The 11529-nt window shown below is 48.9% G+C and overlaps 1 protein-coding gene across 1 annotated transcript; it reads right to left on the minus strand.

Moving 5' to 3' along the window:
* Nucleotides 1-922: 922 nt before the first annotated feature.
* Nucleotides 923-4439, minus strand: LOC311231854 (angiopoietin-related protein 4-like; the record flags this gene model as incomplete). Its single annotated transcript, XM_084318475.1, has 7 exons — nt 923-1235; nt 1478-1756; nt 1947-2042; nt 2158-2271; nt 3012-3099; nt 3685-3795; nt 3954-4439. 7 exons carry the CDS (start codon nt 4437-4439, stop codon nt 1054-1056), a joined length of 1356 nt encoding a protein of 451 aa, XP_084174601.1. The 3' UTR covers nt 923-1053.
* Nucleotides 4440-11529: the final 7090 nt, after the last annotated feature.

The raw sequence follows: 11529 nt of genomic DNA on the forward strand, positions 1-11529 counted from the left end.
TGAGAGAGCGAGAGAGCCCCCCCCCCCCTCATCCGCATGGCAGTAGTGCACATCAGTGGACAGGCCCCGACTCCCCGCCCACTCCAAGTACAGGCCCAGAAGCCCCGCCCACTTCAAGTACAGGCCCCGAAGCCCCGCCTACTCCAAGTACAGGCCCCGAAGCCCCGCCCAGACATTGGGCTCTGCGGCTCTGCAGATTTACCCTGTTGGATGAGAGCCTCTGCAGATACAGTCCTGAGTTTAATCACTAGGGGGAGCTCTGATGGTATAGTGTATTTTATTGTGTGGTGAGGCCTGCAAAAACTGATACAACAAGGTTGTGTTTAATTCGTTTTATTTATTTTTTTCATTTTTTTCAACCTTTTCACTCAACGGTAGTAAAACTTTAGAACAGTCTTTAGGTTTGAATGTAATTTGAAACATGATACAAAAGAAATGGAAAAATAAAAAATACTGTATATAACATTACAAAACAAGATAGGATTCAGAAGTACATCACTTATAAAGGGAATAGGGTTACAGTAGTCAATAAGACTTGGTGTTCACTGAGACAGTGGAATAACATATTGCATAGCATATAAACAGTTTGCTACCTCGTGTTTCAGAATAGATCTATAAGAAATATGCATATTGAAAGTAGCAATACAATTAATTTAACTACCTTTTGAAGGTAAATGTTTTAGGTCATGGTAGATGCCATTTTCCTGTGAGCATATCAGTGGACAGACCAACTCAAGTCTGTTTGTCCCTCTCTGCTTTTATCATTGTCTTTGGTCCACTATTCTAGATGGTTTTCCAAGCAGACTCATTGGCCTATTGCTTGATCGTGACGGGTGCGATCTTCTATTGCTTGATCATGACGGGTGCGATCTTCTATTGCTTGATCGTGACGGGTGCAATCTTCTATTGCTTGATCGTGACGGGTGCGATCTTCTATTGCTTGATCGTGACGGGTGCGATCTTCTATTGCTTGATCATGACGGGTGCGATCTTCTATTGCTTGATCGTGACGGGTGCAATCTTCTATTGCTTGATCGTGACGGGTGCGATCTTCTATTGCTTGATCGTGACGGGTGCGATCTTCAGAACGGTTGCTTTCAGGGAGTGGTTGTGTCTTTTCGTGGTTTTCCAAAACATCTGTTGCCTTCTGGACTGTTTCCTCCTCACGAGACTGGAGCTTCTGGGATACACGCCATTGAGGTTGGCCTCGCCACAGTCACTGAACCACCAGCCACCTGCAAACAGAGTAACGTTCATGTTAAAGAATGCGGTTGGCCTCGCCACAGTCACTGAACCACCAGCTTATTGAATTCCCCCTGTAATCCACCGCACGGCAGCTATTGTGCTTTTATGTCATGCTCGGGTTGGGATTCTACCATCGAGGAATCACAACCCGAGCATGATATTAAGAGCAAAACGGCCACCGTGTGAATAATGCTCAATGGATGTTGATTGACTTTTAGAAAAACAGGCTTACCTGAGAGAAGCTTTGCACAGTGGAGGTCTGCGCTGGGATCGTTGTCTCTGTCTGGGGTAGAGAAGGGAAGACCTGAGGGTCCGGTGCTCATGGCGCTCTTCAGAACCCCAGGAGAGGCCTGGTCCAGATGAAGGGCGTAGTTCTGCTCTTCTCCGTCCAAGTGGAAGCGGTAATGAGTAGACTCTCGCTGTCCCCTCCAGTCGGAGAGTTCCACCTGCAGAGTGTACTGGCCTCGCTGGGTCAGAGAACGGATGTTCTCCAGTCCGAGCCAAAACTCACCTGGGGGGGGAGAGAGAGAGAGAGAGAGAGAGAGAGAGAGAGAGAGAGAGAGAGAGAGAGAGAGAGAGAGAGAGAGAGAGAGAGAGAGAGAGGTTATTGTTGGTGTGACTGAGATTCATAGTGAACTGCTATGTTTCAGGAAAGGAGTTTTTTTTTTTTATGGCCTTTGTTCGTCAAAGCTATCGCTCACCATTCAGGTTGCCAAAGCCTCTTCGATAGTCTCTCCACAGCTGATTGAAGTTCTGGGATCCATCTTGCCGTCTCTGGATGACGGTCCATCCACCTTCTGTGAGGGAAAGGAGGGAGGAGGTCAGATTCCTGGCACCTTGAAGACTAGCGGCTTTGTCTCGTCGGTCCAGATTTCAGAAAAACCCCTGGGAGGACTTCCCCCACTCCCTCACCTGAGGTCATGTCACAGAGGACGTCCAGAGAGTCGGCGTTGGGCGGCTGGACCGTGTGCACGCCGCTACGCCTCTCGCCGCGCAGGAACAGCTCGTGGCAGTCAGCGGCCAAACCTGAAAGCAAAACGCGAAGCAGGTCAGATCATTTCAGAGTCGACAGAGTGATAATGTGTTAACGTTGATGTTCTCCGTCCATACTAAGCACTGCTTGTGTCGTTAGAAAAGTAGGTGAGTTGGGGAGAGAGAAATGCTGGTGTCCTAGTTTTCCTTGATCTTTGGACTGCTTTATGTGCTGCGCTGCCAACCGGTAGCTATTGTAGACTCGGGGGTAAAGGTACACTTTCCTCTCGTTACGACACTTTGCAGATAGTAAATGAGTCATAATTCATGTGGGCAGATATAAAATGACCTCTCAGATTATTTTTCTCTTCAGAATAGACCATATTTTTTTGTTTAAACTTGTAGAGGATGCCATGTACATCTTGTCCATATACCTGAGCAATTTATATAAAAAAGTATACAGTATATATACATGTGTGTGTGTGTGTGTGTGTGTGTGTGTGTGTGTGTGTGTGTGTGTGTGTGTGTGTGTGTGTGTGTGTGTGTGTGTGTGTGTGTGTGTGTGTATATATGTTGATTTGCAACAAGACTTTTACTGTTGCTGGTTTGAAGCTGTCAAGTACCATTTTTTGTTTTTACGATCAGCGGTTCTGACCAGTTGTAAGCGTTTAGTGGGAAGGCTAAAGGAAAACCAAACTAGGGGAAAGGTTGTTTGTCGTCGAGGGCAGTTTTAAATCTGTGGTGTGAAACAAAACGTTCCAGTTGACTCCAGACAGTATAGATATGTTGCTCACCAGTTGGAGCGGTGTTTTCTTCCACGGGTTCCTTCAGAGCCATCTCTTCATCTCTGCGTCTGTGTGACTTCAGCTGTTTCTTTGTGACCTGAAGGAATAGAATAGAAAGGGGGAAAATAAATGGTTAACCCTTTTTCTCTCTCCACCAATAGAGGTTGAATCTGAGCACAATAGAGGTTGAATCTGAGCACAATAGAGGTTTAATCTGAGCACAATAGAGGTTGAATCTGACCACAATAGAGGTTGAATCTGACCACAATAGAGGTTGAATCTGACCACAATAGATGTTGAATCTGAGCACAATATATGTTGAATCTGACCACAATAGAGGTTGAATCTGACTACAATAGATGTTGAATCTGACTACAATAGATGTTGAATCTGAGCACAATAGATGTTGAATCTGACTACAATAGATGTTGAATGTGACCACAATAGATGTTGAATCTGAGCACAATAGAGGTTTAATCTGAGCACAATAGAGGTTGAATCTGAGCACAATAGAGGTTGAATCTGAGCACAATAGAGGTTGAATCTGAGCACAATAGAGGTTGACCACAATAGAGGTTGAATCTGAGCACAATAGAGGTTGAATCTGAGCACAATAGAGGTTGAATCTGAGCACAATAGAGGTTGAATCTGAACAATAGAATGCAGGTCTGGATGGACGCACCTTGCTCTGGAGAGTCTGCAGCTGGATGCTCTGCTTCTCCAGTTTGTCCTGCTGGTGCTTTATCTTCTCCACCAGGTCATCGATGCGTTTGTTCTGGGCCTCCAGTAACCTCTGAGGACAAGCAGGGGAACTCATGAGCTCCAAAACATCTCTGCACATTTCCTAGTGACCACTTTTTGCATTTCATCTGTAATCTAGGAATCCTTGTTGCTTTTGACTTTCTACGACTTACCACCGGTGCTTTAATAAAACATAAACCGCTCTCTCACCTGGATAAAGGGGACACCGCTGTAGTGGCTGTTGTTGCCCTCCGACCCCCCCTCCTGTAGGGCCCCGTCCAGCCGCTCCTCCAGCCGCTCCATCCGGGCCCGAATGCCCTGGTTCTCCGCCTTCATCTCATCCACCTTCATCCTCACTTCATCGGCCAGCTCCTCCGCCAGCCTCTCCCTCTCCGTCTCTCTGGCGCGGGTCTTCAGAGCTTCGTCGTGGTCCACGCTCGCCCGCTCCAGTCGGGCCACGGTGCTGTTGAGCGCCTGCAGCTTTCCGGTGACGTCCCTCATCTGGACCTTGGACTTGTCCACGTGTTCCTTCAGCGCCTGACCCAGCTGGAGGAGTCCGTGGGCCACGATGTTCACGTCGTCCCAGGAGGCGTGCCTCTCGCTGCCGCCGTGCGAGCCTCTCTCGGAGGGGAAGCCGGTTCCCACGTCCAGCAGAACGGCCACCAGAAGAAGCAGGAGGGGCAATGACGTGTTCATGTTTGATCGTGTCTGTGGTCCCAGTGAGGTAAGGAGTGCTCGTCTCAGTTCCATGTATCTGTGTGTCTTGTGGGGCGGCTGGCAGGAGGTTTATATATCCTGCCTGCCCCATGCTCCCGGACAGAGGCGCTCCGATTGGCTGCTGGAGCCGGGGGTGGGCGTGGAGATGTCCAGTTCCCCCTCTTTCATTTGAGCACTTGGACCATGATGCAATGAACTCTCTCTGTTACTCACTTGAATACAGATTAGAGATTAGAGATCAATTTGAATGCATTGTCATCTGGAATTCCTGTGCCAGACTACTTCAAAAATGATTAAGAGAGATTAATAAATTAAGGGCGGCTAGGTGGTGTAGTGGGCAAGGCACTCGCCACCAGTGTGGAGACGCTAGGATTCGCGTGTTCGAATCCAGCTCTCCACATTGTTTTCAGTTTAGCTGGTCGTCCGCAGTAATACACATTGGCCGTATTACGGGGAGGGAAAACTGAAGGGTGGGGATCGAACGTTGTGAACAAGCGACTCCTACAAGTCGGTTGGTGCGCCTGCGCAGTAGAATCAGGAAGTGTCGGGGGCAGCGTGAGCCTCCCACGCGTTACTCCTCGACACTGAGAGATCGAGCTGCGCAGGTGAAAAGATGCGACTGCTGTTACCTCAAGTACCGGAGGGGACTTGTGCTATGTATGACTTAGTCCACATTGCAGCCGGCTTGTGGGAGGCAAGAAACAGCGTTCGTGACAGGGGAGGGTTGAATTGGATGATACGAAATTGGGATGGGAGAAAAATATAGAAAAATGGGAGAAAAAGTGGATCAAAAAATAAAAGAGAGATTAATAAATTCCTCCCTATAAATGATAAATAAATGCACCATTGATTTTCATGAGAGAATATGAGGGATCTTTTTTGTAAGACAACTTGGCATTTATGAACCAGTTATGATTACAGTTGCTCTTGATTCAATGTAAAAACATTATAGCATACAATACAAGGCATATAAATGCAGTACACTTGTGAATGCATTTATATACTGCAATTCGAAACTGGCCCCTGTAAATGTCCTAACCCAACCCCCTCCAATGTACAGTAAATGTCCTAACCCAATAACACACGAGACCCTCTTCTTGGGACCAAGTAAGGTTTCGTCGATAATCCAATGTACAGTTACCCCACCCCACCCCGCCTACCCACCCCACCCAGAAAACCACCTCCAATGTACAGTTCCCCCCCCCCCCACCCCACCTACCCAACCCCCCCCCCCCCCCACCCCACCTACCCAACCCCCCCCCTCCACCCAACCTACCCAACCACCGCCAATGTACAGTCCCCCCCAACCCCCCCCCTCCACCCAACCTACCCAACCTCCTCCAATGTACAGTTTCTTCATCAAATGTATATACTCTCTTTTCTGGACTCTTTTTGTATCACAAACAGTTCTGTATTTGTAAATCTGGTATGTCATAAATGTATAGATGTAGCAGTACTGTCTATCTGTATGTCATGTATGTCATATATGTTATGATTAATTGAAAATGGGGGACCCTGATGTACAGTAAACAAGATGAAAGTCTTTCTCTGGTCTGCATCCCCTTAACAATTGTGTGTATTTAGCTGTACTGTATTGTACCCATTCTGCAATCTGTTAATACAAATTTCAATCAATCAATCAATAAATGGAACCACAATATAAAATTTCCAAATATACGGTAAATGATTTTTTTTTTAAATTGCGACTAAGTCAGACCAGTAACTTCCAATGTTCCTCAGACTACATCTAAAAAAAGGCTCCCTGGTCAGGAATGCAATAAAAATGGTCTCTGAGATGTTTGGACCAGTGTGAGAAGTAGGTGAGAGTTCAGCCTGCGGAGCGTGAAGCGGCAGCCAGGGGAGGAACACCAGCCAGAGGGGCCCAAACACCGGCCAGGGGCCCAAACACCAGCCAGGGGCCCAAACACCAGCCAGGGGAGGAACACCAGCCAGAGGGGCCCAAACACCAGCCAGGGGCTCAAACACCAGCCAGGGGCCCAAACACCAGCCAGGGGCCCAAACACCAGCCAGGGGAGGAACACCAGCCAGGGGCCCAAACACCAGCCAGGGGCCCAAACACCAGCCAGGGGAGGAACACCAGCCAGAGGGGCCCAAACACCAGCCAGGGGAGGAACACCAGCCAGAGGGGCCCAAACACCAGCCAGGGGAGGAACACCAGCCAGAGGGGCCCAAACACCAGCCAGGGGAGGAACACCAGCCAGGGGAGGAACACCAGCCAGAGGGGCCCAACCACGTGAACACTTTCGGCAACCAACATGCCCTTCCGCGTTGCTCTGATTGGCCGAGCGCGCGCATGAGCCGCGACAAGCTCCTCAGAGGCAGGAATACTAAGCTCCCCCTTAAGATCCAGGAGAGAGGAGAGAGGCTGAAAACCTGCAGTTCTTGCCCGACTGATGGGAGCCGAATCCCGGATCCGATTTTTCTGATGAATACCCCCAAAACATGGAGGTCCCGAACGCAATTTATACAAAGTATTGATTGCGCCATAACGAATCATTAAAAAAATATACGCTTAACACCAGCCAGGGGCTCAAACAACCGCCAGGGGCCCAAACACCCAATAGGGGGTATCTGCAGAGCCGCAGAGCCAGGCTGGACGGGTTGGAGGCAGGGCTTCGTGGTCTGGACAAGTATTAGTGGATTGGACAAGTATTAGTGGTCTGGACAAGTATTTGCACTACAGCGCACCATTTTCAACTTCACTTTCGTCTCGTTGATTGATTGATTGATTGAAAAGTTTATTAACAGATTGCAGAATGGGTACAGTACAGTACAGCTCAATACATACAATTGTTAAGAGGATGCAGACCAGAGAAAGACTTTCGTCTTGTTTCCATCAGGGTCCCCCATTTTCAATTCATCATATGACACACACGACATACAGATAGACAGTACTGCTACATCTATACATTTATGACATACCAGATTTTCAAATACAGTACTGTTTGTGATACTAAAAAAATCCAGAAAAAGAGTGTATATACATTTGACATAGAAACTGTGCATTGGGGGAGGTTGGGTAGGTGGGGTGGGGCTGTACATTGGAGGTGGGGGGGGGTTGGGTAGGGGGGGGACACACTGTACATTGGAATACTGACATACATTTGACATAGAAACTGTACATTGGAGGAGGTTGGGTAGGTGGGGTGGGGTTGGGTGGGGCTGTACATTGGAGGTGGGGGTGGGGTACATTGGAATAATGACAAAGCCATGCTAGTTTACATAGATCCCCCATTTTCAACTTACCTTCCCCCATTTTCAACTTAACTTTCGTCTCGTTTACATAGATCCCCCATTTTCAACTTACCTTCCCCCATTTTCAACTTAACTTTCGTCTCGTTTACATAGATCCCCCATTTTCAACTTACCTTCCCCCATTTTCAACTTAACTTTCGTCTCGTTTACATAGGTACATAGACAGTAATGTTACATCTAGACATTTATGACATACCAGATCTAGTAATAATAGAGTAAACTTGTACATAGACAGTACTGCTACATCTAGACATTTATGACATACCAGATCTAGTAATAATAGAGTAAACTTAACTTTCGTCTCAGTAAGTGTTGAGTGCTACAGTGTAGGTTAGTTTATTAGGACAAGTGCATGACAGTAAGGTTAGTTAGGGTTAGATTTTTTTTATTTAGATAATGGTTGAAGTAGTGAGTCTTTAGTCGACGGCGAAAGATTGGACGGGTTTCAAAAAATGGACTCTTTATACTCTCACGTGCTCCAGTCCACACGCATGCGCATACACATTGCGCACTCCAACACATAGCGAGAGAGCCCCCCCCCCTCATCCGCAATACTTGTCCAGACCACTAATACTTGTCCAGACCACTAATACTTGTCCAGACCACTAATACTTGTCCAGACCACTAATACTTGTCCAGACCACGAAGCCCCGACTCCAACCCGTCCAGCCTGGCTCTGCGGCTCTGCAGATACCCCCTACTCCAAACACCCGCCAGGGGCTCAACACTGCTGTCATGACAAACCAATAACAAAATCTTGATTTACCCGGTGGCTACAACAACACACAGTACCTACATGCATCATTGTTTACAATGAACGGTGGGGCTAATCTAAAGGACTGGACACGGACGCGTTAAACTAACCTAAAGTTAGTTGTTCACCAACAATCTACAGACAAACAAACACAGAACCGGACTGTTATATTAAATTAATTGATTGCTGTTTAACACGTCCGTGTCCAGTCCATGTTTGAAAGTGTTCACGTGGCCCAACCACCAGCCAGGGGAGGAACACCAGCCAGAGGGGCCCAACCACCAGCCAGAGGGGCCCAACCACCAGCCAGGGGAGGAACACCAGCCAGAGGGGCCCAAACACCAGCCAGGGGAGGAACACCAGCCAGAGGGGCCCAAACACCAGCCAGGGGAGGAACACCAGCCAGGGGGGCCCAAACACCGGCCAGGGGCCCAAACACCAGCCAGGGGAGGAACACCAGCCAGAGGGGCCCAAACACCAGCCAGGGGAGGAACACCAGCCAGAGGGGCCCAAACACCAGCCAGGGGGGCCCAAACACCGGCCAGGGGCCCAAACACCAGCCAGGGGCCCAAACACCAGCCAGGGGAGGAACACCAGCCAGAGGGGCCCAAACACCAGCCAGGGGCCCAAACACCGGCCAGGGGCCCAAACACCGGCCAGGGGAGGAACACCAGCCAGAGGGGCCCAAACACCGGCCAGGGGCCCAAACACCGGCCAGGGGAGGAACACCAGCCAGAGGGGCCCAAACACCGGCCAGGGGCCCAAACACCAGCCAGGGGAGGAACACCAGCCAGAGGGGCCCAAACACTGGCCAGGGGCCCAACCACCAGCCAGGGGAGGAACACCAGCCAGGGGCCCAAACACCAGCCAGGGGAGGAACACCAGCCAGAGGGGCCCAAACACCGGCCAGGGGCCCAAACACCAGCCAGGGGCCCAAACACCAGCCAGGGGCCCAAACACCCGCCAGGGGCCCAAACACCATCCAGAGGCTCAAACACCATCCAGAGGAGGAACACCAGCCAGAGGGGCCCAAACACCAGCCAGGGGCCCAAACACCAGCCAGGGGCTCAAACACCAGCCAGGGGCTCAAACACCAGCCAGGGGCCCAAACACCAGCCAGGGGCTCAAACACCAGACGCCTGGGAAGTTCTATTGATTAGGTGCAGATGAGAAAGAAGGGATCAATATAAACCCAATGACTTGGTGGTGCTTGGATTAAAAGGTTCATTCAAGACTTCCGGTCTGACCGCGGAAGAACATGGCTGCTTAACTCGCGAGCTCCCCGACAGCAAAATGATGTAGCCCCGAGAAACATTTAGTAAAAACACCAGGGTATATATTTAATAGGGATGACAGAAGGGGCTATCACGAGACGTAGGGCGACCACGATTACAACTGGAAAGGACGACGGAATGGCAGAGAATGACGAAGTAACGGGAGGAAAAGATGGTGGCGATGACTGTGAACAAGAAGCCACGCTGTTGAACATATACAACGAGCTCAAAGACTTCAGAAAAGACAATGAGCGTCAATTTCGGGAGATAAGAAATGACATGAACAAAATGAACGACAGGCTCGATGAAACTGAGGGGAGAATCGGAGAAAATGAAAATGTGCTTGGTGCGGCGACGGCTCTAATAAAAAAGCTAATGCAGAGGCAGGCCGACGTGGAGGCTAAGCTACTCGACCAGGAGGGCAGGACGAGGAGAGAGAACCTGCGGGTGTATGGTATCCCGGAGGAAAAAGAGGGGAAAGACATGCATGGATTTCTAGACGGCTTGTTTAAAGATGCCCTCGGTCTGCCTCATGACATGGACCTTCGTATCGAACGAGCACACCGGGCACTGGCCCCGAGGCCTAACAACCCACAGCTGAAGCCACGGTCAATCGTGGTTAAGTTTGGGAGTTACAAAATGAAGGAAGAGATAATACGCCGAACATGGCAGAAGAAGAACGTCTCATGTGGCAACGATCGCTTCTATGTCGACCATGACTTCCCCACTGAAATACTGAAGAAGCGAGGAGAATATGCCGAGGCCAAGAGAACTAAATTCCACCAGCCTGGCTGGGTGGTCATTAAATAAATTGAATTGAATTGAATTGAATTGAATAATGAAGGAGAAGAATCTCAAGTTCCAGACACCGTATCCAGCGAAGATGAGGGTATTCTACGAGGATGGCACCCGCCTGTACCAGAGCGCGGCGGAGGCGACGGCGGATATGGCAAAGCGTAGATTCAAGATCACCGTGGTGAACCCGACTACCGACCCGGACCGAGAGGAGATAATGCGGCTGTCTACCTGGCAGACGATGGGAAGAAAACGGGGACCGGGGGACGACATGCAGACGACGGGGACTGAACGCCCCACACAGCAGGGCAATGGTCATCACGGATACCGGGAGAAACTACAGGGATTCAGACGGGGACAGTCGGAGGCGGACAATTGAGATAAAGTTCATGAAGCGCATGAATACAGATAAGTCACGGGGGCATCGTCATAGAGTAAATAACATCAAAAAATGTCAATATGTATATAGAGGAAAAGACAAAAAGGAAAAAAAAAAAAAAAAAAAAAAAAAAAAAGTGAGTGGAAAAGAGAAAGAAAAATAATAAAAAAAAAAAAAAAAAAAAAAAATGTGAAATGAAAATAGAGGGCAATGGATAGAAGAATATAATAAAAGTATGGGAGGGGAAGTATCCCGGATGGATACAGGAAAAATATAACGAAATGAACCACAGGCCATCGTGGCTATGTCATAGAAGTTACAATGTACCAAGATATATCTGAAAGATATACAAATGTTAATGGCTGGAAACGTTACCGTTTTGTCAAGTTCAGTTGAATTGATCGCACTGTATATAGATTACAGTGTGAGCCATACGTTACGTCAGGGTTTACAAGATAATAGGGGCACAGTTTTGGGCAATCTGCCTCGTGCCGTATGCACTCCTCTGTTAGTCGAGGGGGACCAAGGTGCATGGGTGAGTATCGATTTCACCCTCGGTACGACTGTTCTATCTGGGGTCATATCGAACGT

The sequence above is a fragment of the Notolepis coatsorum genome (genome assembly GCF_963971535.1).
Source record: "Notolepis coatsorum genome assembly, chromosome: 7".
Classification (NCBI taxonomy): domain Eukaryota; kingdom Metazoa; phylum Chordata; class Actinopteri; order Aulopiformes; family Paralepididae; genus Notolepis; species Notolepis coatsorum.